The following is a 27961-nucleotide window of genomic DNA, read 5'->3' on the forward strand; positions in this document are numbered from 1 at the left end:
TCGTAGTGTCTTGAGGAAAACCAACCTTTAATAAATGCTGGTGCTTTGCTCTTAGAGTAACATAAATAATGTCTCTGTTTTTCTCCATGCAAAATTTGACTTTTGGTTCTGTTACAAATAACAAACACTCTCTCTGTCTCAAGTTCTATCTCCTAACCAGAGAAGATCTGATTGGTCCAGCTAGTCCATATCACTCTTTTAGGGCCAGAATTTCATTATTTCTTATTGCCCCACAATGCCAATCAGCCCTACAGAAAGCTATTGGCTTTGAACAGGTCTAAATGCAGGCCAAACCGCAAAAAGCGCCACCCTGGAATTTGTCTAGCTGCTTAAGGTAATCCCTTCTTCTCCTAACTCTCAAACCTGGCCTCCACTCTGGAGGCGCTAGACAAACAGAAGAAGATAAGTGGCCATCACAGAATTTTATATCAGAAAAATAAAGTGATTTAAGCCTGTTAAGAAGAAAAAAGAGAAGGAAATATGGAGCAATGAAGGAACAGACCATGTCCTCAACTCAGTTCTTGGCTAGATTTCATACTTTGAAGTTCAGTGGGGTGGGAGTTTGAAGGAGGTTTAAACCACATATGAGACTGGATTGTGCTAGACTGATTTTTAGTAACTAAAGGTGGTCAGGAAGCTATGGAATTTATCTAAGAACAGTGACCAGTCCATTTTTCTTTATTCATAATTCTGTTTCCCTGTTCTTGAGGGTCAGTGATTTCACTGTTTACCTTTCCTTGTACTCTACTCCCTGCACTTGCTCAGTAGTAGGCACAGTGGGAAATGGGGCTTGTCTGGCATCCTTATACATAGCCATATGACTATTGAATATTTTTTACTCTGATAATAACAAAAGAATGACTTAGATTATTTCTAGGAAACAATAAATGTATATGCATGTTATTTTGCTTGATGCTAGCCCTGTTTCCATGGTGTTTTGCATAAAATATGTTGATTAATGTGAAATTTCATAGTGCATCTAATAGCACTTTTTAATCAAAGTATGCAAAATTGAACAACTCTACAATCTACCACAAGCATACTCAGGAATGATACTTTGAAAATAAGCAACTGCTATCTGAAAAGGAATTACTTAAGGGAACAGAGCACAGCTGACCCTTAAGTTCAAGACCCCATTGTGAAGACTCCAGTGCAAAATAGATTATTTTCATACCTCTCATTTAAAGCGTGGTATTTATTTATTTTATGGCAAATACCATCACTGATACTCAGTTATCCATATACTAAGGGGAAACAAATAAGGAAATTTACTGTAGATAATGAGAGCCCTATTTCACACTCTCAGAGAAATAAGTTACAAATAAGCAAAGAAGAGATGCCAGAATAAACCCTGTGGCTCTGGATTGAAGGAGGAATATCAGTATGAATTCAGGTTATTGTTTATTTTAAGATACATATATACATACATAGATATGTAGATAATACACAGATACGGATACATATAGATACACAGATGCGTGGATAGATACATATTCATATATGTAGATAGATGCATGAATGATATAGTTCTTTGGTTACGAGATATACATACAGAGAGAGGTATGTATGTCTACATGAGTTTCTATACATACAAATACTTCCTAGTTGTTTCCTTTGAGTGAGCCTAAAAGCAGTTACATACCAGTAACATCAAGCAAACCCAGTGCCCAAGATTTCTACTTTTATATACCATTTCCCAATAAGATAAAGCAACACTCTTTGGAGAAATGGCTAATTCTAGAGCTGAGTCAAGGAAGACTCAAGATGAGACTTAAGTGTTTTGCGGAGCCGGAAAGTAAGGAGGAGCTTTAAAAGAAAAAAGATAAAGGTATATCAAAAGTGTGGACTACCCAATTAAAGAGCCCCCAATGGCCAAAGCAGGAACAATTTGAGCAATAAAGTAAATAACAGTAGTACTGGATTATAGCCCAAAGGATAAGATAAATAGCCAGAAAACATACTTAAATGTACAAAATGACTGAATAAAAAATGCAGGAGAAGGAAGAATTCTTTCTCATAGAATAATTTCAAATCATAAATGTAGAGAAATAAAGATAATAGAATAACAAATAAGGGAAATAGAAAATCACCGTTAGAACTGTCAACATAAGAGACACCCAAACCTGCAGAAAAATTATAGAAGAGTTTATTTGAGCCTGATAGCATATGCCAGGGAGCAAGAATCTCAAATGCTCCAGACTATAACAGTTTTGCAACTTCTTTCATGCATTTGAAATTGAGGAGGAGATGTAAGGAGAACTGGAGAAAGTAAGGTGGGGATTGGATTACAGGGTGGTTAACAAGATTATGTGCTGTCTTGAGGGTAAATACTAGCCTCTTCTTCAAGGGGTATTACTTCTGGTATTTCAAAGGTGTCTTTACCTAGATGCATAAGAACAATGAACAAGGCCCACGTAAAACCTTTTACTAAAGAAGTTATAGGCCTGGGGCATGACTAGCCACCTTGACCTGCTTCTTTAGGAATTTATGATCAGATCCTATCCCCTTGTGAGGTTACTTTGCATAGAACCCTTTTTTCATCCACAAGACAATGCAGTTATAATTAGTATCAGCAAGATCTACTGATGAATGCTAAAATTAGTATGTGAAACTTTCAGGAGAAATAGGGTATTTGTATGGCCTAAAAGTATCTCCCCCAAAAATCATTTTTATAAATTATTGTGATGGTTTTAACATGTGTCTACAAAGCCTTTGATACTCCCTCCTAGGACATAAAACAATTCTTCCCTCCTTGAGTGTCCGCCAGAGTTAGTGATTTTCTTCTAGCTTATAGTGTAAGGAAAGGGAAACATTGTAATTTTATAGTGAAGAAAACTAGTAGACACACCCTTACCCAAGTGATTATGGTTAACATCACCAATATAAAGGCATATTGATGTCATATACCCCCTGGTATGATGATACTAGCATATCACCTTTATGGTATTTTTTCAAAAAACCCATAACGTCAGTTTAATCATGAGAAAACAGACAACTCTTAATTGAGGGGTACTCTACAAATTACCTGCCCAGTATTCTTTAAAACTGTCAAGGTCATTTAAAACGAGGGATGTTTGAGAAATTGTTGCGGCCAAGAGGAGCCTAAGAAGACATAACAATGAAATATAATGTGGTATACTGGATGGGATCCTGAAACAGAAAAAAAAGACATTCATGCAAAAACCTGGGGATTCTGAATAACTTCTGCACTTTAGATAAAAGCATTGACTAAGGTTAATGTCTTAGTCTTTATAAATGTTTGATGGTTATGTAAGATGCTAACATAGGGAAAAGCTGGGTCAAGGGTATATGGGAACTCTGCACTATCTTTGAAGCTCTTATGTAAGTTTCAAATTATTTCCAAATAAAGTTTTTTTAATGGGATAAGAATTTTCTGTGATGGTAAACTCTAGTAACACAACATATAAACACGTACATTGGCTGTTGTGTTGTCTTGTTCAAGGGCGCATACATCCGTGAAGCTTTGTAGCATGGATATGTTGTATGGAATTTACAGTTAATTATGCTTTTTTTTATCTTGAAAAGTTGGGACATATATTTCATCAGGGGTCAAATCCAAAGCTTTTGTGATTTTGTTTCTAATAGAAAAATGTGATACGACTTGTCATTTCTCCTCTTCATCTTTATCAGTAATATAACTCACCTGAAATTGGAGAGATTTGTTGTGCTGGTTAACATGGATGATTCAACATTGTTGAGAGCTTAGAAAGGATCAGTAGGCTGATGAGAAATATCACAAATGGGCCTCTTTGGCCTGTTTATGGGACACATTGATGTTGCTTTATTTGTTCTCCATCTCATCACCATTGTATTACCATGTCTTATGTGTATAAATGCACAGTGTGAGGCCATGGGGCTTTCCTTAGTCAAAAAATTTGTCACCTTACTCAGGGAAAGATACAGGAAGCATAGGGGAAGGCATGGCTAACTCAGGTGAGAGGCAGGTTGGCAAGATGTGTCTAAAAATGATGAATAATAACAATCTTTTGTTAGCCAAGCAGGAGAAAATGGCCCATATAAAAGAAATAGGTACAAAATTGCAGACATAAAAATCCATCTATTGCTTGAAAATGTTTTCATGAGGCAGTATATAACAGTGTTTAGAAACTTAAACTATGGAGTCAAAAAGATTGTGGCCAAATCTCAGTGCTACCACTTCTAGCTGCATGACCTTAAGCAGCTGATGTAAGCTCCTTGGGCCTCAGTTTTCTCATCTATAACATACTAGAATATGGAGCTAATTATGGTGCCTACATCAGGGGGCTATTTTGAGGATTAAATAATATTAGCAATGCACAGTGTTTAGCATCGTATGTAGCACACATGTTTACTACTTCAGCTTCCAGTTGTTGTTTTTGTGAGAAATCTTCCTAGAGGAGATAATTTCTGAAGAATGTATAAGAATTATTTAGGGTAGAAGGAAAGTGTATTGCAGGCAGGGGAACAGTATATTCAAAGGCACAAATATGTGAAATAAAACTGTGTGGGAAGGATATACAAACCAGTATTGTTAGAGTCTAAAGGGCAAGGCACGCTAGGATTCTGTAGGCCATGCTAAGAAGATCAACATTTTCTATACACAATTCACCATCCACGAATGGCTTTGAGGACCCACAACACAATGATGTTTCTTTTAATGGTGTTCTGAAGAAGATGAATTTAAAGAGACAAGATTAAAATGGAAATCCAGTTAGAAAGATTTAAGGAATGGCAGTGAGATAAAATCTGGATGATCAAGTAACCATTAGGTTCAGCAACCTGAGAAGTGTTGGGGACTGGCAAGAGCAGACCCACTGAGGTGGTGTGGAGAGACCTGAGACCAGAGAGAGTGGGAGATGCGTGGGACATTAGTGTAGATAAGCAGCATCAATGGTGAGCATAGGCAACTCTTTCAAAAATCACGGTTGAAAAGGGAAGGAGAATAGAGGACACATGATCAGGGGAAATGTTTGCCTCTCTCTATTTTCATTTCTGAGATCAAGGGACTTGAGAAAACAAATCAATCAACATGGTGAAGGAGAAGAAATGGGAGAGATTGGGAATGGATGAGGTGACCCCAGACTAGATGGAGGAGAGGGGGCAATGGCATATGCAGGGTGGGGCAAAAGTAGGCTTACAGTTGTGAGCACTGGAAACAGTTTATTATTGTATTATATTTATTCATTATTGTATTATTTTCCATATGAACTGCTGTAAACCTACTTTGCCCCACCCTGTATGTACCATCCTCTTCGTTTACCTCCACTCACTGAGATGAGATCTTTTTCATGTAGAGCTACCAGTTACTGTAGCATAGTGAGATCTTTGTTTTTTATAGCCCATTTCCCTTAAGAAATTTAAATTACAGGCAATATGCTATCTCACTTAGATATCTGGCATTTATATAAAAGAGTGAAGAGTCTCATTTTTCATTTGAGAACATTAAAATCCAGAGTGGTTGAGACATTATAAAACTGAACAAAAATTTAAATTCACATTTTCTTACCTTTTTACTGTTTTTACTTAGAGTATGCTTCTCCTGTGTTTTCTAAATCAAAACAGAAAGGACAGTTATATGAGAGCACTATATATATTCAGAATTCCCTTTGGTATGGGCTTTTTTCCCTATTACTTACTAAATATTCATCTCATAACAGAAACTGAGCATCTAGTTTACATGAAACTCTAATTTCATCTGAAGTGAAGCCAAGAAATGCATTTTTTATCATAATCAACATGTTTCTATGACTCAGTTAATTCCCTAATGGGAACCATTGTGTTTCAGTTGAGTAACACAAGAGAGATAAAATATAACATAGAGGTTCCTGGACCTAGAAGAAAAAGCATAGAAAAGCAAAACTATTCATTACTAAGGTCTCTAAGAAACCATTAATTTCATTAATGAGATTTTAAAGGACAGTAATATAGGGAAAACTTATCCCTTCAACATAATTTGGTATTCTAGTTTTTCAGTAGTTTACTTTTCCCCTTACTAACTCGTTAGCATTTTCTGCTAGCCTAGCCTTCTTGCAAGTATTATTTATATTGCTGCACAGAGTACCCTTCTGAAGGACATTTAAAGCCTGTAAGACCTTAGGTTTTAACAAGATCTTAGGAGACCATCATGAAAGTGAACATTTCATGTACTTCTTAGAGATGTCAGAAGATGCTGTAAATGCAACAGCCCGTAAGTGCCCTGCTAGCTTCCCAAACCAGGGAGCATGGAGCAGCCACTCAATTCCCCAGTGTACCAGCTCCTCCAAGAACATCCCTCCTCTCCCCATTGGCTGCATGGGCATGCCCTGAAGATTAATGAGTAACAGCTCTTGAATCTGTTGAGAGATGTAGACAAGGAAACACTACATGCCATTAACCAGTTGAAGTTATGAAATTACTTTGAACATTTTGGGGTGCCAGCTGTCATATAAAAATACAGCCTTTATGGCCCATATGCAGACCAAGAAATGGGATCTCCAATTGGGATCTCAGTTCATAAGACCCCAATTTGACCTTGGAAGTACTGGATTTATGAAAAATTTTTGTAGGAGGGAGAAAATGTCGATGACTTAAACACTTTGAAAGGAAATATTTTTAAAGGGTACAGTATTGCTGTCATGCGGCCAATCACATGCCTGAACAGACCTTTGTCCAGGACAAAAAAAAGAAAAAGTCTTTCCCTCCAAGAAATTCTTTATGGGATTCAAGAGGCTAGTGAGAGCTATTGTTTATATTTGCATATCAAGGTTTTATAGTAACACAGGGATATTCATAAAAACCAACAGGTTTGATCATTCCTCCAGACCGCCCATCTGTTTTAACCCCGAAGCCCTGCAATCCAGGCTGTAAAATCACAGAGGCAAAATAGCAAGAGAAACTTTCTTGAAAAGTAGTGGTTTATGCTTTAGGAAGGGACTCAATTCTGAATCACTGTGTCATGTGTAGATCTAGAAAAACCAGCAAAAGCCATCATGCAAAGAAGCAAAGAGAATTCCACCTTAATTTATTCAGGTAACAGAGGAGCCCCTTTCTCCAGATCCAACATAACGTAGTCGTTTTCATATACCGAGCGGTCAACAAATACTCTTTATTCTCACTCATCGACAGATCTCTCTGCACATTTTCCAAACTAGCATGGACTAGAGTTTAAAACGAGAACTCTTTCCCAAGTCCAAATGCTTTTTAAATGTTTTTCCTTTAGAAAAATCACACCAAAAATTACAGAAATTTTTTATTTAGTGTAATCCTTCAATTCAGTTATTTGCCACAGCATTCAGAAAGGAATTGAAATGGAATACTGTTTGAATATTTTAACAGAAGAAAGCACAGGCTGAAATATGGAAGATTTAAGCGATGAGGCAGAACAGGGTATGTGTCATGCAGAGCAATTACACCCAGCTCTCCCGAGAAGCCCAAGTAAAGCAAAAGGCTTTCAGCCGCCCAATGGGTAATGATATCTCAGCAAGACAGATGCTGAGCCAGAGAATAGCACTGAGCTTAGATGATTTATATGTTTTAAAGCTCAAGGTTTGAAAATTTCTTCTTTGATTCCCATTTCTTTTTTTGAAAATGTATGTTTTTAGCCATGTGAGTCTGTTACAAAGCTATCATTCGATCTATCTGTTGCAGCCAGACTTCATGCCCAGTCTAAGCCATTTTAAACTCCTTCCTTTGTACTGTTCTTTACATTAGTTTTTTCAGTGCAAAAAAAATAAAATCTTGGGATTGTCTGCATTACGTTCCTTCTATTCAAGAATGATGACCTTTGAAATAATTTTACATGGACATTTGCAATTAAAATTGCTATATAATAGGCCTGCTTTTGTGGTATAGTATAAAAGATCTCAAATTCCTATCCAATTCTTATAGTCCATATTATTCACTCATTGCCATCAAAGTAAATTTAATCTGGGAAAATCTCTGCTTACACGCAAGAAGGGGAAAGAATTTGGATAAAAAGTAGAATGCCATTTTATCGCATATTAAGGAAACTTTATAGCAGCTTCAAAATACCATGAAATATTTTTCTTTACCCTGTTTGCCTTAACCTCCTCGCACCTTCCACCTCCCACCCCCTACACACACACACACACACACACACACACATATCCTTCTCTTTCTTCATTTTTCCCCTTTTCCTATCTTAATTATAACCATGGACTGGGGAAGGAGAAATGGTCAAGTTTATGATGATTAATTGTGGTGAAGTAAGGTTTAAGTGATTTTGCTCAACTGCATTATCTGCCCCTTTTTTAAAAATCAATTTTTTTACTATTCTATGTTAAATATATAGGAGGAGACATTTTGCTTAATTTTTACAAACTGAACACACCAGCACACAGGTCAAAAAATACTGAAGCCGCCTTAGGAGCCCCCTCTTCATACCCCCTTTCTGTTGTTATGCTTCACCCTAACCCTAGGTAACCGCTCTCCTGAGACTACGCGGCTTGCTGTTGCCTGCGTTTTCGCTTTAGAGAAATGGAATCATTCAGTACCTACTCTTTTGTTCTGTCTTGTTTCCTTCACTTGACATTATGTTGTGAAATTCATAACTGCTGTTCAGAAAGAGGCCCCTTATTTAGTGACTTGGTAGAGAGATCTGGTTATCTACCATTTGTGTAGCCACTCATCTGTCTCTATTTTAACTGGCCCTTCTGCACATCTATAGAGCAGCGATGCCTCATACTCAGGAAGAGGGTTTGCAGGATCCTGAGGAACCTTCTGAGTCATCAAGAACAGTTTCTCATTTGCCCTTTGTTCTTTTACCCTGTGATGATGAGCTCATGCCGAATGCTAATGTATTTATTCACAAACAGTTCCTGTGTTTTTATTTTCTAGTAGGTGCTATAAAAATAAATTTAAAAATGGAATCTGGCCCCTAAGGAGCTTGCAAGCTTTGGTGAATATAACTAACTCTAATACAAATTAGAATAATTTTTATTTAAAAAAATATATAGGTAAGGTGATTATTTTTTATACTGGTAACCTACATATGTTAAACATTATATTCTGGGATATTTGATTAATATTATAAAATTTTATGTCTAAATTTATTCTAAGCATTCATCAACAAGTTCATCAGTGGCAGACATAAGTGCGGATCAAATGCCAGAGAGTCAAATTGTATTCTCTTCTGTGAGTCTAGTGACACCTATGCTCCCCACAAACCTACTTATTTAATTAGTAAATAGATATTTTCTGCTCATCTCTCCACCCTTCAGGATATATTTAAAAGTATTTCCTTTATTTCCTAGTTATCTGCTGCAGAGTTTAGTTCTACCACCTGATCAGTATAATTATTTATTCAACAAATATTTGTTTAGCTAATTTTCTGTCAAATATTGTGGCATGCCCTGAATATGAAGTAATGAAAATTCCCCACACTATTCTTGTCCTCCTAGAGTCTCAGGAAAGAGATACAGTGTTCAAGTGGTCACATGCTACAATTTAAAATAATGCTATATGTAGTGAATTTAATAGTGCCCCCTTCCAAAATTCATGTCCACCTAGACCTCAGAATGGGACCTTATTTGGAAATTAGTTTCACAGATGTAATCATTTAAGATCACACACATTTAGCATGGGCCCAAATTTCAGTGATTGGTGTTGTTATAAGAGAAAAGAGAGAGATTCAGATAGAGAGACAGAAACATATGGGAAAGAAGGCATTGTGATGACAGAGGCAGATATCAAAGTGATGCAGCCGTAAGCAAAGAAATACCAAGGACCACTGAGAAGACTGGAAAAGTCAAGGAAGGATTCTTCCCCAGAAACTTCAGAGAGAGAATATGGCCTTTCTGGTACTTTGATTTAGGAACTCTAGCTTCCAGAACACTGAGAGAACAAATTTCTGTTGTTTTAAGACCCCAATCTTGTAGTAATTTGTTATAGCAGTCCTAGGAACCTAATACAATATGTATTAGATTGAACCATAAGAAATTGCTTATTTTTGACTGCTTTGGCCTACACTAACAGCAATAGGGTCCATCCCAATATGCTATGAGGAAGACCTTGTTGGTCAGAGAAAGCGTCTCTGAAGAATTGCTAGTGGAACTGAAATCAGAAGAACAAGTAGAAGTTAGCGACTCGGTTGAGTGTTGTCCCATGGACCAAAAGGTCTCAGGTTCACAGCACATGCCCAGGTTTCAGGCTTGATCCCCTGTAGGAGGCGTGCAGGAGGCAGCCGATTGATGTTTCTCTGTCATTAATGTTTCTCTCTCCCACTTTTCCTCTCTCTGTAAAATCCATAAAAACATCTTTTTTTTTTAAAAAAAAAAAGAAAGTGGAAGAGAGAAGCTCCCAACAGAGGGACGAGCATGTGCAAAGCTTCTGAGGTAGAGAATACAGACAATTTTGAGAAATTGGATGAAGATGGATGATGTGACTGGAATATAGTATAGACATAGGGTCAGAGGAGGCTAGGCAAGTAGGAGTAGCCAAATTGGAAAGATTAAGAGTTTTGTTTTAAGAACAATGGAATACCATTGAAGGGTTTAAGCTGGAAGGTGAGACTGTTACTACCACAAGATGGAAAACAGGTTTGAAGGAGCCAAACCAGATGGGAAGACCATGGAAGGGAGTACAGGAACCCAGGAAGACTAGGAAAGCATTGGTGGGGATCGAGAGATGGACAAGCATAGAGGGTTTTAGAAAAGAGCCTCATGTTTTTGTTTTGATGGCTTATCCTGATTAATGTACCATTTACTCTTGTGTCTTTTGAAGATATTTTAATTATCATAAAATATGCATACCAGTCTTGGTACATTTAGATCCCCAATGTTGACTAACATAGTCAGGTGTAGCCATCTGCTGCCCAAGAAGTCTCTGAAAGTAGAAGTAGCACCTTCATTTTTTTCTTATTTCTCTCTTTTCTTCTCACCTTGTGCTCCCAGCACTTTGTCTGTATCTTGGCTAGAGTAGCTATTCCATTTTATTGTCATTACCTGTTTATAGAACCATCTATTTGTTATAGTGGGGGCTCCATGAGGGCAAATGCTGTGTCTTTGTTATTTTCTATCCCCAGAACTTAACAGTGAATCTGGCCTATGGGTCTTGATTTATAAGTGACTGCTTCGATATATAAATAAATGTGTCAGCAAATGCATGAACTAAACACCTTATTTCTGCACTATCTTCTCAGCCTGTTTTTGGCCTTATATAATTGTCTTCCTTTCTGGTCTGACTTAATTTATTAACTGCTTTTTCTTTTTCTGTATACTCTACTTACCCTAACAAATATTTGTCTCTTAGTTGTCTCAATGAATTTTGGAAAATAAGGCTCTTCTTTATGAATATTTTTGTTTATATATGGAACCCTTTTTCTAGTTGCCTGCATCTCATGGATATGCTAACCATTAATTCCTTATCACCGCCATCATCATAACCATGAAATTATTGAGAACATGCTGTGCTCAGTGTTCCACTTAGGGAGAGAGGAAGGCAATGAGCAGCAGTGGCCCTTCCCTAACTGAGATTACCACCTAAGACAAGAAACCAAAGATAAGCCACAGAATTAAATAAGACATGCAAATGGCTAAAGTAAAATGTTTATATTATGTAAAACAAAAATGTTTGGACAGTTTTTGTAGTCCAGTGAGAAAAGGGGCACATTTCTCTGAACTAGAAATGAGACAAATCATCTCACTATGAGCTCACAACCAACTGAACTTCTGAACCATGTATCGTATTAAAATTGGGATGTTCCCCCAAAAGGCTGCCTCATGTTTTCTCTGGTCAGTTGGGATATTCCTGGGTGCAAGCCAAGAGATGCCACACTAATCTTTCTGCAAACACAAGACAAATTGTAATTATAAAGGAAAAATATACTCAACAAGCTTTAGAAACACGCTTCCCTAGCCCCACTAAAAAGGCTGCCTGAATTAGATGTACTCTTCGAATAGGACCCATGTTCAAAGATGCGGTTAGTGGAGTCAGGGCAGGAGAGGGGTGGGCATGGAGAGGTGAATTCCCTCTGTAGAGAGGTTAGGGAAGCGGAGGGTGCCAAGGGAAATTAGGAAGGGGCCCAAGAGACGCCAGCCATGGGAGAGCAAAGAGGGGAGGAGAAAGTGTAGAAACCACTATTCTACCTCATTTTTCAGGTCGGAGTTCTGCCAGCCAAGTCTATCCTTAGTATATCTCCTTAGCTCAGCGTTGGTTCTGGTGTGTGATGTTAAGCCTCAGCTTCCCTGAAACCTGATTTGTAGAAATATAAAAACCGTCTTATAGAAAAACACATGCATACATACATACATACATATATACTACTTTCTTATCATTTCTTGCAAAGATACTTAATAGCACACAATGTAATAGCTCCCAAGCATCTTTACAACTGCACAGAAAACTCTTCTGTGTTGTTTCCATTTTTAGCTTTTCTTTTTAATCTGCTACAATAAATGACAAATTTTCTTGACATTTTCTCTCTTTTCAAATATTACTACTTAGGATTTTCTTTTCTTTTTTTTCATTCTTTTCATTTCTAATTCTAGCACACATAAAACAAATTTTATTGTTTAACTATGTTAGTGATAAATAAGTCAACAGTAAAAAAATGTTTGGTATGAAAAGGGGCTAAGATTCGGGAATAAAATCACATAAATTTTTTCTAACTTTTTTTCTGGTTTATTGTTTTCTTTTGTTTTTGTTTTCTGGTGCTGTTTGAGCACTCAGAGAGCAATATAGGGAGGGAAAGAAGTATACTTGGTAGTTCTTTGCTGCCATCTACTGTTTCTTCATGTAACAACTTTCTTCATGTAACAACAACTTTCTTCATTGCTTCTTCGATTAAAAAATTTAATAATCTATGACTTACAGCACTATATTTACCCCTTTTCTTTCTTCTTTCTATTTTCTTCAGTTAAAGCAAAGTGAAGCAAATGCAGACACTAAAGAAAAGCTCCCTCTGCGCCTTCGAATCTTTGAGAAATTTCCAAACAGACCCCAAATGGTGAAAATCTCAAAGCTTCCTTCAGATTTTACAGTTCCGAAAATCAGGTATTAAAGCATTTCTCTGTTTATCTCAAATACACTGTAAATGACTTGTCGTAAATCTGATTCAGCCCTTCACTCAAACTCATGTGGGGTTTTGTTTGTTTTTTTCAGTTATTCTCTATGTCTCTTACTCTCTCTTCCTCTGTTTTAAAAACCTTTGACCCTTTAAGCAGTATATTCAGAGCAGTGTCACCTGACAAGTGTATCAGCCTAGGCACAGAGGCTGCTTCCCACTGCTTCTCCCTGAGATGCTCCTCAGGGGGTTGATTGCCAAAGGTGCTCGAGTTTGCAGATGGCAGATAGGCATCACCTTCGACCCTCCACCATGTAAGGGGAAAGCTTACTCTTAGGCTCTTCTGTTTTCAAGTCAGTAGAGAAATGCCACTGGCCAGGTTTCCATAGTACTGTGACAGCATTTGTTTAGAGTGCATGTCTGATTACAATATAATGTGTCTTCCACTTTTTGAAAGAAGAACCATGGCATTACCCATGATAGCAATTTGATTTTCTACCCCTTCTCCCTCCAGTTAAGCAGTTGCATAGAAGATGCTTTAAAACACTTATGTTTAAAAATGAAAGCAGATTCTTCCAGTTATAGCTCAAAAATTATGAACCGAGCCAAAATAATATGACATTTTTTGTGACTAGTTTTAAAAACAATTCTATGGGGCGGTTATAAAAGTATGAGACTAGATATGGTACAATAATATTTCAAATTCAAATGGAAATACATTTGCATTTCTGATTTTTTTAAAAATTTAAACCCTGAAACTATGAAGTATAAAAGAGATGTAAATTAGTTTCAAGATTAGTGGTTATTTGAAAAGATGTTATTTGAATTCTCACCATGCTTTAGAGATCATGTGAAGTACATTTCTTTTGAGTTATTTTGAGTCTTTAAATGCAAAATTATCTGAGAGATTCTTAAGATGAATGGAAGTTTGGAGAGATGAACTACTTCTTTCAAGTCTTAGAGGGGGGGAAAAGTATCTTATCACCACAGTAGAATTAAAAAATAGTATGAATTACTGAATATTATTACTTGAAAGTTATTTCATGGACATTACTTTTTTTAAGCAGGAATTACTAAGATTTAGGAAACTTTCTCTGAATTCATTACTTTGGTAATTAACCTCCACACCACTCTTGGTATGTCATGTCTTGTTGTCTACGAACTTAAGCAAACACACCATTGCAAAATGCCATCGCCTGCTCCTTGTCATTAATAATGCCTGGTGTATGTATGCTTCATTTGCAAAGGGAAAGTTTTATGAAGCAGTTTATTGATCGCCAGCAACAGGACACTTGCTGCCTCTTACGAAGCCTTCCGTCGGCCTCTTCCTCATCATGTGATCACTCCAAACGGTCTGCAATTGAGGACAACAAATACATTGACCAAAAAGTAAGAACCGCTGTCTCAACCAAGTTTTTCTTAAGCACATGTGTTAGGGAACAAAATCACATAGCTGTGTGGGGTTCCGAAATCTAATGTCTCAGGAGAATAATGAAGAAAACTTGTAGAAGAAATCATTATATCTAACATTTTGACATTTATGAATTTACATTTTGCATTTCTATGAGTGAGCTTTTTAGCCATGCCAGGTAGCAGACATGGGACTACGAATAGGTCAAGATCTCCCCAAACCTGCATTTTCTCACGTGCAGAAGAAAGGGCTCTGATCTCTAAGGAGGTTTCATGGTTGCCTGTATGTTGCCTTTTGCAAGAAACCATGCTTATTTCAATTGTTACATGCCAGGGAAAATAACTAGAGTGAGTTCCTCTAAAATCAGTCAAAATAACCACCATTTATTGAGTGCATAGTAAGTGGCAGGAATTTTCTCTAGACACATTATCTGACTCATGCTCTGATTTACCTATTTCTTTATCATTTGAAAAGCAATAGGGAATTTTTTTCCATATTCCACTGTTAGAAAATGAAAGATCAATGTCAGAGTTTGTAAAGGAGATTAAAGATTAGAGTTTGCAAAAAGGCATCTAATTTACTTGCAAGTATTTCTCTTCATAAGTCTTCATTTATTTTTTACTCTTTTATATCGTTACTGCCCTTTTTCTATTGCTTATAATCAAATACATATTTTTCTATCATCATGTGAAAATAAAATACCAGCCCTTTCATCCTCCAGCACCCTCTGTTTCCCCCATTACCCTACCCCATAAGGATTGTATTTTCAGAGCACCTTTGCTCTTCCTGTTCTTTTCTCCATCCCCTCCCAACCTTGAATTTCTCCCCCTGCTCACTCCCGAGCCAATCCCTCTGTTCCCTGCCATAGTGTAGCGATTTTGTTCTCAGTTATTACGATCATAATTTCCTTTGCCACATGTCTGTTCTTGTTCAAGGATTTTTATTTATTTATTTTCCTTCAATCATCAACAGACATCATTGCTCTATGTTATAGACTCCAAGATTATAGATGGCAAATCTGACTGATATCAATGTCAGTTTTTCACTTGAAAGTAATTAGAGTTTTTTTGGTTGTTGGTTGGTTGGTAGATTGGTTGGTTTTTTTATTTCTTTGGGGAAGCTTGTAGGACTCTCTGAGTATCCTTAAAGGTCAGATTCTTTACTAGGATATACTTTGTATGTCTTTTGTCATTTGAACTGTCCAAACTAGGGAGTCTTTTCAGTTTGCAGACTAAGATATTTGCCAGAAAAATTAGCATTTATTATTTGTTCAATTATTACTTTTCCACCTATTCTTTTTTCTTCTTCATTTTCCCTTATGGTTGGCATCTCTCTACTTTTCTTCTGTGATTTGAAATATTTGTTCAGTTTGATCTTCCAGGCCACTAATCTGGTCTCAACTAAGATCATCTTTTGTTCTTAAAGTATAAGTGAAAAGTTATGAAATGTGTGTGTGCACATTTCATTCCCATGTAAACCTACTCTTAACTCACTTTAAAGACTTAAACTCTTTAGTATTATTATTATTAAAATACGCCACCTTTATTCTTCACAGTTATGTTTTACTTAATACTTTGGACAGGGAATGGACACAAAAGTTCATGTCAACTAATAATCAGGTGAGAGGACAATAATGGCCTGGTTTCATCCAATCAGTCTGGAATTGCATTTTACATACTAGGAACACATAGTGTTTATTTTCTAAAATTTATTTCAAAAGACTTTAAGCCAGAGGTGTGAGTGGACCCCCAGGTTGGGCTGTGGCTGTGATCAGCTCTCTGCAGGAAGAGTGTGGAGAGCTGATATCATTTATGCTCAAAGTTGCAAATCCAGAACATGCTTTTTTAAATCACTGGTAACATTATCCCACTGGAAACACAAAATTAAATTATAATCCAGGAAAATTTCTTTTCTCTCTAAAAGGAAACATGATTTTTTTCAAATTTTTAAACAGCAAGTTTTGATATAGGTGAGAAAAAAAATTGAAAGAATCTTGGCAGGTGTGAAGGGTTGGTGTGGAGTCTAAGGAGAATTTGGGGTACCCTTTGCTCACCATCACCCCTCCCCAGGCTGTCTCTGTGTTGGGTTACACTCAGATAACTTCGAATGCCATTTCTGATTTCTTTATGTCTTTATATTTTTATGGCTTTTAAAAATCTTCTCACTTAACAGTTATCTTTAACTAATTGAGTGTACAATAACCATTATAATTGTATTCTGTAATCTTACACTTGTGCCTCCCTCATAATCTCCTAAAATACAATGCGCAGGCAATACATTGCTTTTCGGTGGTATCCAAGTCACTCAGCATCTAAAAGAAACTAGAATTGTTGAAGACAGTTGGCAGTCCCCAATCTATAAGGTCAGTGGACTGAAATACACAATACATGATCTTATACAAGGAAAATTATCAGTGATGGTTAGGTGACCCTTCATTCCCATGTAAGCCTCGTTGGCCCATATGTAGATTTAACTACAGTTGGAATAATACTGTTTACCCCTTCACAGTCTTCATGATCTGGGTAAATGCTCCAATGCAGAAAGTCGGGTGTAGAGAACATATTTTCTCATCTTCTCAGCAGCTGCTACCTTATTTTGGCAGCAGCAAGGTTTACCTGTGCGACTATCCATTCTTAAAGCTTTAACTTTATTTAAGTTGCCAGAAAAGTAAACTTAACAATATCTTTCAGGATCTACTGTTTTTGCTTCAGCTCCCATCATTTCATAAATACTTAGGAGTCATCATCTTGTTGCGTACCATTGGGCCCGGGAACCCAAAACAGACAATCCCCCCTAATGAACTTTAGGGGTGAGGATTTACAGGAAGCAGAAATCACAGACAAAGCAGTTTGGTATTTGTATTTTTTAACATGGCAAGGCTTTTTCACTTTTATTAACATTGTATGTGGGAAACGTATTTATACGTTTTACGTTGACTGGTAGCAGAGCGCGCGATAAAAACTACTCACAAACAATGTGTTAAGAAACCCTAAAGACACTTAAAAACAAAAATACATAAACATCAACAAAAATTCTGAATAGAGATTAGCTCCCCGATAAAGTATCAGGAAATTTCCGTTACAATCCCCAGTTGTCTTTGGAAATGCCAATCAATGTCAAATGGACAGCAATTGTTTCACTCTCCAGCACCTGCAATACAAATTGAGGCTGTTTTTCCTCAAAGAGTGGTAAGAAATAAAAAGAAAATGAGAGTCTGGCTTATCACTGATTCTTTTCTTTTTTTTAAATATGTCTTTATTGATTTCAGAGAGAGAGGAAGGGAGAGGGAGAGAGAGAGAAACATCAGTGATGAGTCATTGATCCCCTGCCTCCTGCACGCCCCCTGCTGGGGATCCAGCCAGCAACCCAGTCACATGCCTGACCTGGAATCCAAGCTCGACCTCCTGGATCAAATGTCGATGTTCAACTCTGAGCCACGCTGGCCGGGCATCACTGATTCTTGTAATATGACAAAGGAACAATAAAATAAAATTTTTCTCTTAATAATTACAGGTAAGGAGAAAGCCCACTACACTAGAGGGAAGCACCTTTCTCTTGCCAGGGAAAACACTGAGTCCCCGGAACCTAAAGATCACAAGTTAAAGGGAAAAAAACAAAATAAAGAAACAAAAAAACCTGACAACAAAAGCTGAAGGAAGAGGGGAATGAGAGTGATTAAGCAAAGCAGGAAACATGAAAGCACGTGCTAAGCAGGATTTTCTCAGCGTAATTACCCTGGCTTTGAACAACCATAAGCGATTCCCATGGCAACCTCACTTTCCAGGGACCATGCTTTTAAAAATAGCCCAGTTTGATTACCTTTATCACGTGGTTTAAGTTCCCTGTCCTCCCTACAAACAATAAGCCGACAATAAGGTAAAATCTCTCAGGCGTTGTGGTGCTGCCCAGATACTAAAGGGAAAAAGACAGGGAACAGGTGTTATTCCTCATGCGGGGAGGGGAGGCTGCCCTTCCAGCCTCCAAAGGATCGGTGCTCCCGGGAGCTAATTCCTACAGCCCTCTCTCTTGCCACTGCCCCGTACCTGCCCCACGCCTGGGCATTATGAAGCGTTCCTTTCCTTCCCGATTAGAGGATAAACCTGCCTATCTTCAGAGGAGTTTTTCTAGTTTCCAGGCAGAAGAAAATCAGACCATGTTTTTCTACCTATTTTTTCTCCATATTATTGAAATAGAACTCAGGTTTCTTAAAATCACGTGTTATTAATAAACTGAGACATGAACTTGGCTTTCTAGTAATTCTACTTAATAAAAACAGCCCAGTCAGTCCTTAGAAGTGAATCATCTCATCAAAGTCAAGATTTCCACCATAGTCCAACCTGGGCACTCATGCTGTTCTTTAGCCAAGCTACCTGATCTTTCTGTCCTGCTGTCCTGGATGGAGGGCCATTTCTGGGCTCAGAACCTACAATGGTCTGAAGAAAATGAGTAAACCTCACAGTTGTATCGGCCTGAGACACATGGAAGGACGAGGGCTGTCCCTGACAACTCCTATACAGTATCAAACCTGTATGTTTAAGAAGAGTAAATGTTTCTCAAATATTCTGCTCTCTCTTTTTCCATTAGTGGACATTTGGTCCTGTCTAAAACATCCATTGAGACATCTGATCACAGTTAGTGTAAATATCACTCTTCTGCAACATTTGAGCCCCAGCCCATGTACCTAACCCCATGTGCTATTGCCAGCTAGGCTACCAAGGCAAGAAGAGTCATTATTGACAGTATAGCCACAACACAATTATTGGGCCAATAAAACATGATAGTATTTTTATTGATTAGCCAGTAAACCAAAAGTACAAGTAAATCTTATATTTGAACTCAATGGCGTTTTTCTAAGTGAGGACTTTTTTTAAAAATATATCTTTATTGATTTCAGGGAGAGGAAGGAAGAGGGAGAGAGAAAGAGAGATAGAAACATTAATGATGAGAGAATCATCATCGGTCAGCTGCCTCCTGCACATCCCCACCTTGGGATCGAGCCTGCAACCCTAGGCATGTGCCCTGGCCGGGAACTGAACCTTGATCTCCTGGATCTTAGGTCAATGCTCAACTTCTGAGCCACGCACAGCTCGGCCTAAGGGTGGACAATTTGACGGGATCAAATATTAAGGACCATTTGGTGTGGACCAAATGTCTCCATGGACATTTTGGACAGGACCAAATGTTCCACAATGCTATCTTACCTGCCTCCTTTCTGGGGAACATACAGCCGCTTCCAGATTAAGTCTTCACAGTTAGTAGCTATGCATGTACAAAATAAGGAGGAAAACCATAAACGAAATCACTGTGTTTTGTTTACCATTTTCATTTGCATATGTCTTCAACATTCACTCAGTCATTCAACAAACATTTATGAAGCACCTGCTATTCATCTGGCACTCTTCTTGGCTCTGAAAATTCAACAGTGCCCTCTAGAATTTTATAGTCTAATGGGGAGAAACACATGTAAATGGGCAAAAGTAAAAAGAATTATAGGAACATGATACAGGATATGAGTCCTTCTTACAGAAGAGGAAGATTGAGTGATATGGAGGAAGGTGCTCCAGGCAGAGAGAGAGGAATGTGAAAGACACGGAAAGCATAATATGGTTGACATAACTGATGGTGAGAAGCAGAGTAGAATAGTGATGAAGTGATGTAGTTCCCAATCCTCGTCTATTAAATAGAGATAATTCTTATTTTTAAGGTTTTTTTATGAGAATTAAATAATACATGTTAAATGCCTAACATCACACCTGGCATAGCATATGTTATGTGCCTATGGTACCTGATAAGAGAGGTTACTGATATTAAATCATATGGTGAAGTCAGACTCAGCAAATAGACTTATATTAATCAATCAAGACAAATGACTTTACTTAAACAAATTAATCCTCAGCTGTAACACAGTCTAATTTAGCCCAAAATATTAAGTCCTGATTTATATTCCTTATTGTCCATGAGTGTGTTTTGGGTTTTTTTTTAGTCTGCTTTTTAATGATATTTTAGTTACTACCCCCATTGCCTATCTAGTGTCTTAGACTCTCAAAAAGTAAATTAAATTGTTCTGGAAAGAGTTACTCTTCACAAAGCCTTGTTGATTGCCATTCAGCACTTTGTAATTTTCTGTGTGATTATAGAGTATTTGGTGATTTGTTCCAGTCACTCCACACACAGCAAGTTATTCAGCCTGGTCTGTAATTTCCAGGATGAACGTTTACTCACTTAAAGAAAGAGAACAGTGTGTTTTCATCTTTAGGGCTTTTGCTCCTCTGAAAGAATGTTCTAAAATAGCAGCTTAGCATCTCTGCAGTGCCACTCAGACATTTCTCTAGAAGGGGGGGAGATTATCTGACACCACCACCTAACCAGGGCCTGTATCACAAAGACATGATGTAGTGTGGTCCAAGAGAGGGAAGAAGTGGTGTTCATCAGCCCACATATGAAAACCCTATGCATGCAGTTCTCTAGCATAAAAATGTTTTAGTATCTAACTGATTGCCCAACTATTTACAATAATGGAGAGGAAACAAAAATCATAATATAATTGAAAATATTTTTCTCATTTTTTTCTAATCTTTGCAGTATGTTTTTGAGCTCAGATTAAAATGCCGCTGTGTTTGAGTACACATTCTTCCAGCCCACAGTCATTTACTGAGGGCCCGTAAATGCAAACAGTGTGCTGCGTCCTGGGTAAAAAACACGTTGTGCTACTTATAACTAACATGAGAGTAAGAATTCCCTATTAGTGATTTTTTTTACAGATATTAATCATGTAATCATTTTTAGTTTGTGGTTCTATGAAATTGTTTGCTTTCCTTAGATGTACATTCATTGAGGGTCAAAAGTAAATCAGTCTAGGATTACACATCTTTTATAAGTAATACGGAAGGCTTTTAATCAAGAGTTTTTGGTACTGTCTCCAAAACAGGTGTCAAAGAGCTGAGGCTGCAGCTAAACTTATGTTTGAAATGTGCATTTGTTTCTACTTCTGAGTATAGTTTTAGTTATAAGTTCTGTGTTCCATTGAGTGATATGGCAACCTCAACATGCTATAGTTTCTGCCACTGATGACGTTCTTGTTATTTCGACCTGAGGTTCACATATGACTGAATTATAATTGGAGACCTGTGCCCTTGCATTAGACCACTATGGATTTTAAATTTACAAACAGCTGCATGGTTAAGAGCATCTGAATTTTCTCCCAGAATCATAAATTCCTTCACTTTTAAAAAATCTCTGTCACAAAATTAAAGTACAAAAAGTCAAGCCAATTAAGCTTCCAGTCATTTAGTTTCTAGTTGTGCAATGTTTGTGTATATATCAAGTGAATTGGTACATTTCAAAATAAGTAGCCCTTCTTCATAATTTTTATGTGATTCACATTTATTTCAAGGATTCATTTTTTAAGAAAAAAATGTAGAACATAAAAGACAGTCATCTTTTAATATTAAGAAATTTATCCGTTCTTGAAATATATTTCAAAAACAAACTATGCACAGTGCTAAGCAATGAAGGAAAATATCGTGGGTGAGAAATATACCATCTGGAGGCTGGGAAGTCCAAGACCAGGGTCCCAGAAGATTCAGCATCTGGTTCCTCCACAGATGGCTCCCTTCTCACTGTGTCTTCACTGGGCAGAAGAGCTTTGATCTCTTCCTCTTATGTGGACACTAATCCCATTGTGGAGGCTCTATCCTCATGAACTCATCGAAACTGAGTTGTTTCCCGAAGGCACCATCTCCTAATACCATCATATTGGGGGTTAGGGCTTCAATGTATGAATTTGGGAGGGGACACAAACATTTAGTCATTAACACATGGTATCAGTGCATGAAGGAAAGAAGTCAAGGTTGGTTACAAGGCATCTAATATTTCTGGGAACAGGAGAATACCCACATATCTCCACACTGAAGAAAAGCATATAGAAGTGAGATAAAAATTGAACAGACCAATGAGAAAAATGATAGAGGAAAAATCAGATCCTGATATAATTGGTGGTGTCAGAGGGTAGTGGGGAACAGAGGCAGGAAATCACAGAAAGAAAGCTGCCATATTTGATTACTGTATTAAAACAACAGAAGAGAAGCTCTGAAATGAGAAGGAAAATACTGAACTATTCAAGAAAGCTAATTTTGCATAAAAATGAGCAACAGAAAATTATCAAAGTCAAATTCTCTACAAAAGTTATAAGAGAAAAAATAGTAAGAAGGAGAACACTGTCCATATAGACAGTGAAAGCATGCCATAAAGGCATGACTACAGGCATTTCAAACTGCAGTGTACTATTGCAAAACTTGTCTAAAGACACTAAAAATTACATCCAATTAGAATAGCAACATAAGTGAGAATTAGAAAAACTCATACATAAGGCCTCAGAACTCAGGAAAGAATTATAAATAAAAACAATGAAGACTGAACTAGGAAGAACATAAACTGATTTCATAATCAGATGATGCCTTAAGAGAAATAGAATGTGAAAAGAGGAAATTTTAAGAAATTGAAAGAAAATGACAAATTGAAGAAGGTCAAAGAAGTTCCAATGTGTACATTATAGGAGTCCCAAAAGAAGAAAACTAAAGCAAGGGAACAGAAAAAGTACTGAACTTTTATGAAATATAAAAAGATTTAAAATGTGCATATTGAAAGCATGCACCACGTACCTGAAAATATCAACCATGAATGACTAAAAATAGGACATATTTCAGACAAATTACAGGACTTTAATTTTTTTTTAATGTCATCTAGCTCAAAATAAACAAATGATTTATAAAGGAGAGAACATTAGATTACCATCAGACTTTTCAACAGTAATGCTATATATGTCAGAAGAAATTAGAGTAACATGTATAGGTTAACCCTGGAGAAAATATGTGAACCACGTTTTTGATATCCAGGAAAACTGACTTTCAGGTTTAAAGTGACAAAAAAAAAAAAAAAGCTGTTATCAAGATGTAAGAATGTCAGTAATATAAGATGTAAGTAATATTGTTCTCACAAGCCTTTCCTGAGGAAACTACTAAAAAACATGCTTTGGCCAACCAAAATGAACTCCAAAAATGACCCTAAGCCATTGACAGAAGAACTAGTGGTAAGCATTCAAGATATAATTGTGTATAAAACTATGACTACATGAAGATTAAAATGAAGAGTGAAATATATAACAGCTATTTGCTCTGCTAATGTGAGCACAGACCTAGTATACAAATAAGAGAGGAGAATGGGAAGAATATACGCAAACATTTTTAAAATATTCATTAATTTTATTTTTGTTTTAGAATAGGTATTGTCATTCTGAGATACTGTCTATGAAATGTAAAATAAAACTAATGAGTAATTATGAGGTCATCTAATTCTGTCATCCTCTGTGCCCTTGAAAATCAAGAGTCTTAATGGGGCAGGGAAGAAATACAGATGACATATAGAAGAGATTAGGTAAAAACTGTGTCCTGAATTTAAATTAAAAATATGGTATCAGAATAAACTCAGGCAAAGTCCTCAAAACAGTGACTAACTCAGCAGCAATGAGTATCATTGGAGTCTAGATTATGATCTTGAAACACCATTTCGCAATTTACAAAACAGGGCTGGTTAGAGAAGTTGTTGATTTAGAATAGGAAGCATATAAGATGAGCTTGGAACAACTTGTCATACCTGAAAACTAAGAAGCTCTGCCAAAAACTACTAGAGTCATGTTGAAAGAACCTGTGGGCCAACTTGACAAAGCTCCCCATGAGCACAGTTGGGGTCATTTGACCTATTGTAGGATGACATCATTATAATGGATTGAAAGCAAAGAAGTATGTTTAAATCCTTGAGTTCATAATGATATTTTATACTAATAATTGGTCACTTAAGAGGTTAATAGAAAACCAATTAATTACATAAAAACTAAGTAAAGGTAAAAACAACAACATTTATCTTGTCTTTTCCATATGAATTATACTACTGAGTAACCAAATAATACATGAGGGGAAGTACCTTATTACAAAAGTATTCCAACTAATAAATGAGAAAGAAATAATTTTACAAACTGCATGAATCAGTGATCTAAGCAATGAACATCAGTACTGCTAACATCACAAAAAGAGAGACAACCAGACAGTACGTGTCTGCTGATGAAAGACTATGACACCACCTGTGGCCTTGTCAAAGGGATCAAATCTGAATCTGATGAAACTCTGGATCCAGCTGCGAACTTAAAAGAAATACAGAAGACAGAGGAACATGTAAAATATAATATGAATGTGTACCTAGCAAAATCCAGACTCCCAGAAACTATAAGTCAAATGGCCCAGGGTCTTCAACTGTAAAGGAAAAAATCTGGATTTAAAAGACATTGAAAAAAACAACTAGATCTGTTTATTGCTGTGTCTTTTAGCTCCAAATTATTTAACCACTAACTCTATGCAAATTGATTTGAACTTCAGGCTCTTGAATTTCATGTGAAAGCGCACAATTCTGGAAACATCTTTTAAATTAAAATTTTAAGGAAAAAAAGTATCTCTGTATGTTTGAACATTTAAATTTAACTTATTTTTGATAATTAATTTAGTCAAAAAAATGATTATCTTGTGGAATTCAATGTATTAGGTTTACAAACAGAATAATATCACCAAAAAGAGAAGCTTTTTCAACTAATCTTTTTTTAAATGCAAACTCTATGTAAACATGTCACTCATACCCTTCCTTTTAAGTCCTACATCTCTGATATGTTTATAAACAGAATGAACAACTACTGACATCTTTCATGATGTAAATGTACAATTTCAGGTCAAAAATTACTATCATGAAATAGATTTCTGTATTTCTAAAGTGCTTTGCTCTTATTACAGGTGCCTGTCAGTATCTTTTGGAACCAGGAGAGGGCACTGCAGAGCAGTATAGCTCTAAGCACTTGTTTCTAAGTCAGAAAATGTTCTTTGCTAAAAGAAATATGCAAAATTATTCTACAGAAATAAGAAAAACTGAAGGAATAACTAGATAGTCACTATAGGCCTTCCTTATTTACTACAAAAAAGAAGTTAAACTATTTAACTATCTAAATACATATATAGGTGTGTTTGCAAATAGGAGCTCTGTGACCTTGCACCTCTAGTTACCTAACTCTTGTTTCAAAGAAGCTGGATGATCTATTTTTGCTGAATCCAAAATCATTCTCTCCTGCTATTTTCCCTTCCCTAAACTTTATTTGAAACACAGTATGCTTTATAGTATTTCTTCTACTTGCCTTGCTTAAAGATCCACCTAGCTCAGCACTTCAGTTTGCACTGAATTAATTTGCCCTATGCATGCATTTCCAACCTCAGTCCTTTATCCACTGCCTCCTTGGCCTATAGATTTCTTAACTGTCCTTCAAGGTCCACTACTATGTCCACTTCTTCAATTAAATCTTTGCTCACTATTTCAGGGACACCTGTTCCTTCCCCACCGGAAGTCCTACAACCCCTCTCATCTTTTCTACTGTACATATCACTTAGCACTTTACTATCTACTGTCTTTTTACTGATTATCTCATGTGTCATAGCCTTGCCTTTCTAACTAGGCTATTTCATTCTAGTAAGCAAGGACTCTGATTCCTAGTTACCCTATATTCGAAATAGTAATCTCATAGTAAGTGCTCAGGAAATCTAATCTAATCAAATGAACAGGTTATTGTTCAAGTGTTATCTTTGGCCTGACGACTGGAGTTACACTTTCTAGTTATTTGTTATAATGAATCTCTCTCAGGATGTGTGCTTCCCTGTTCTTTCTCTGCCCTTTTCCTGCCCACTTTGGCTCCCTATACACCTGTCTCCATCTGACTCCTGCAGCTATCAAGCAGGCCAGAGTTTGGGGAATGCATCTTCTGGTTTTTATTCAACCTCCAGGATTTTTCTTTCTTAATTCTTTTCCCTGGATTAATTTCATCATCAACAACTAGGAAGAAACCTCGAAAACTATTCTTATTTCTCTCCATCCTGATCATTCAGATTAGTTTTGGGTCACAGGCTGAAAACCTGAAATAGGTGCTATGTGGAGGAGAGAACAATTTACTCAACAAAGACAATAAGGAATCCTATATTTGTTTCAATGTTAAATTCTTTGGAAACTGAATAGCCTATCAAGTTGTAAGGTGACATTATTACTAGTGAGCAGGGCCAATGCATCTCCCCCATGGCCATGACAACCTTGTTCACAGCTCTGCCTAAATAGAAGTAAAAATAGAAAATAAAATTAAATGATAGAATCAATTGTATGGTGATGCTTTGTTTCAATTTTTTGTTTTGTTTTGTTTTTTAAGAGAGAGAGGAAGGGAGAGAGAAAGGGAGATTTGTTGTTCCACTTACTTTTGCATTCATTGGTTGATTCTTGTATGTGCCCAGATGGAACTCGAAATGTTGGGGTATCGGGACCATGCTCTAACCAACTGAGTTACCCAGCAAAGGCTGATGATGCTTTTGTGAAAAAATTCATGTTCAACATCTTAATAGTGTTATCTATGTAATATATGTAATAATTTTCAGTATATTATCATTTTATATTACAAAACTAAAGTTATGCTCATAATTTTACAGCTTCGCAAGTCTGTTTTCAGCATCAGGGCAAGGAATCTTCTAGAAAAGGAGACTGCAGTCACTAAAATCTTAAGGTAACAACATTAAACATTGATACATATTTAAACACAGTGGGATTATATTAAGCAAAAAGGAGCTTTTTTAAATGAACTAATTTTCTGAGTATCAATATATGCTTTCTGCTAGAAAACAGGTTTGGTTAACTATGTACGTATAAACAATGTCAAATACATCATTAATATCTTTCCTGAAACAATATTTTATTAGCTCAATTGGCTATTTATTTTATTTTTATGTACTTAAACATAAATTATAATTATAAACTTTTACAAAAAGATGAAAATAACTTACTTTTATTTTTACAAGTTTTATATCTTTTGTGATAGCCAAAGGACCAATCACAATCTAAGGGAAGAATGGTAAAAGGGTAAACTTTTTAAAAGTAATTGTGATTTATTAATTTATTAAAAAATAAATGTATTTAAAATCTATAAGTATCAAAAGTATACCCAATTTAGGATGCTTATAAAAACATATAATTTTGCCTGGCCGGGTGTGGCTCAGCGGCTGAACATTGACCTAGAATCCAGGAGATCACAGTTCGATTCCCAGTCAGGGCACATGCCCGAGTTGCGGGCTCAGTCCCCAGTCAGGGGCATGCAGGAGGCAGCCGATCAATGACAACTCTCTATCATTGATGTTTCTATCTCCCTCTCCCTTCCTCTCTCTCTGAAATCAATAAAGATATATTTTTAAAAAAACAAACATATAATTTTAATGCTGATTTCTAAAATCTGCCTTGAAATGCAATATTGGAAAGGAAAATTAAGCTAGCTACTTAAAAGTATTTTACAAAGTATAAAGTAACATGATCATTACAAAAATGCATAAGCATTTGGAATATAATTTATTGGTGCATATATTACATAGATATTTGTAAATGACAGTTAAATATTGGAAACTAGAGACAGAATGACTGACAAGGTAAATAGGTAA

At 36.5% G+C, this 27961-nt stretch overlaps 1 protein-coding gene across 1 annotated transcript in view; it reads left to right on the forward strand.

Annotated features, from left to right (window-relative positions):
* The window catches only part of NALCN (sodium leak channel, non-selective), a 253658-nt gene that overhangs the window by 163280 nt on the left and 62417 nt on the right, over window positions 1-27961 (forward strand). The window contains exons 15-17 of the mRNA XM_087814251.1: window positions 12854-12990; window positions 14248-14389; window positions 26966-27039. Coding sequence (XP_087670377.1) covers window positions 12854-12990; window positions 14248-14389; window positions 26966-27039 — 353 coding nt within the window. The remainder of the gene's footprint in view (window positions 1-12853; window positions 12991-14247; window positions 14390-26965; window positions 27040-27961) is intronic.

Source organism: Miniopterus natalensis, chromosome 2 (genome assembly GCF_054644295.1).
Source record: "Miniopterus natalensis isolate mMinNat1 chromosome 2, mMinNat1.hap1, whole genome shotgun sequence".
NCBI lineage: Eukaryota > Metazoa > Chordata > Mammalia > Chiroptera > Miniopteridae > Miniopterus > Miniopterus natalensis.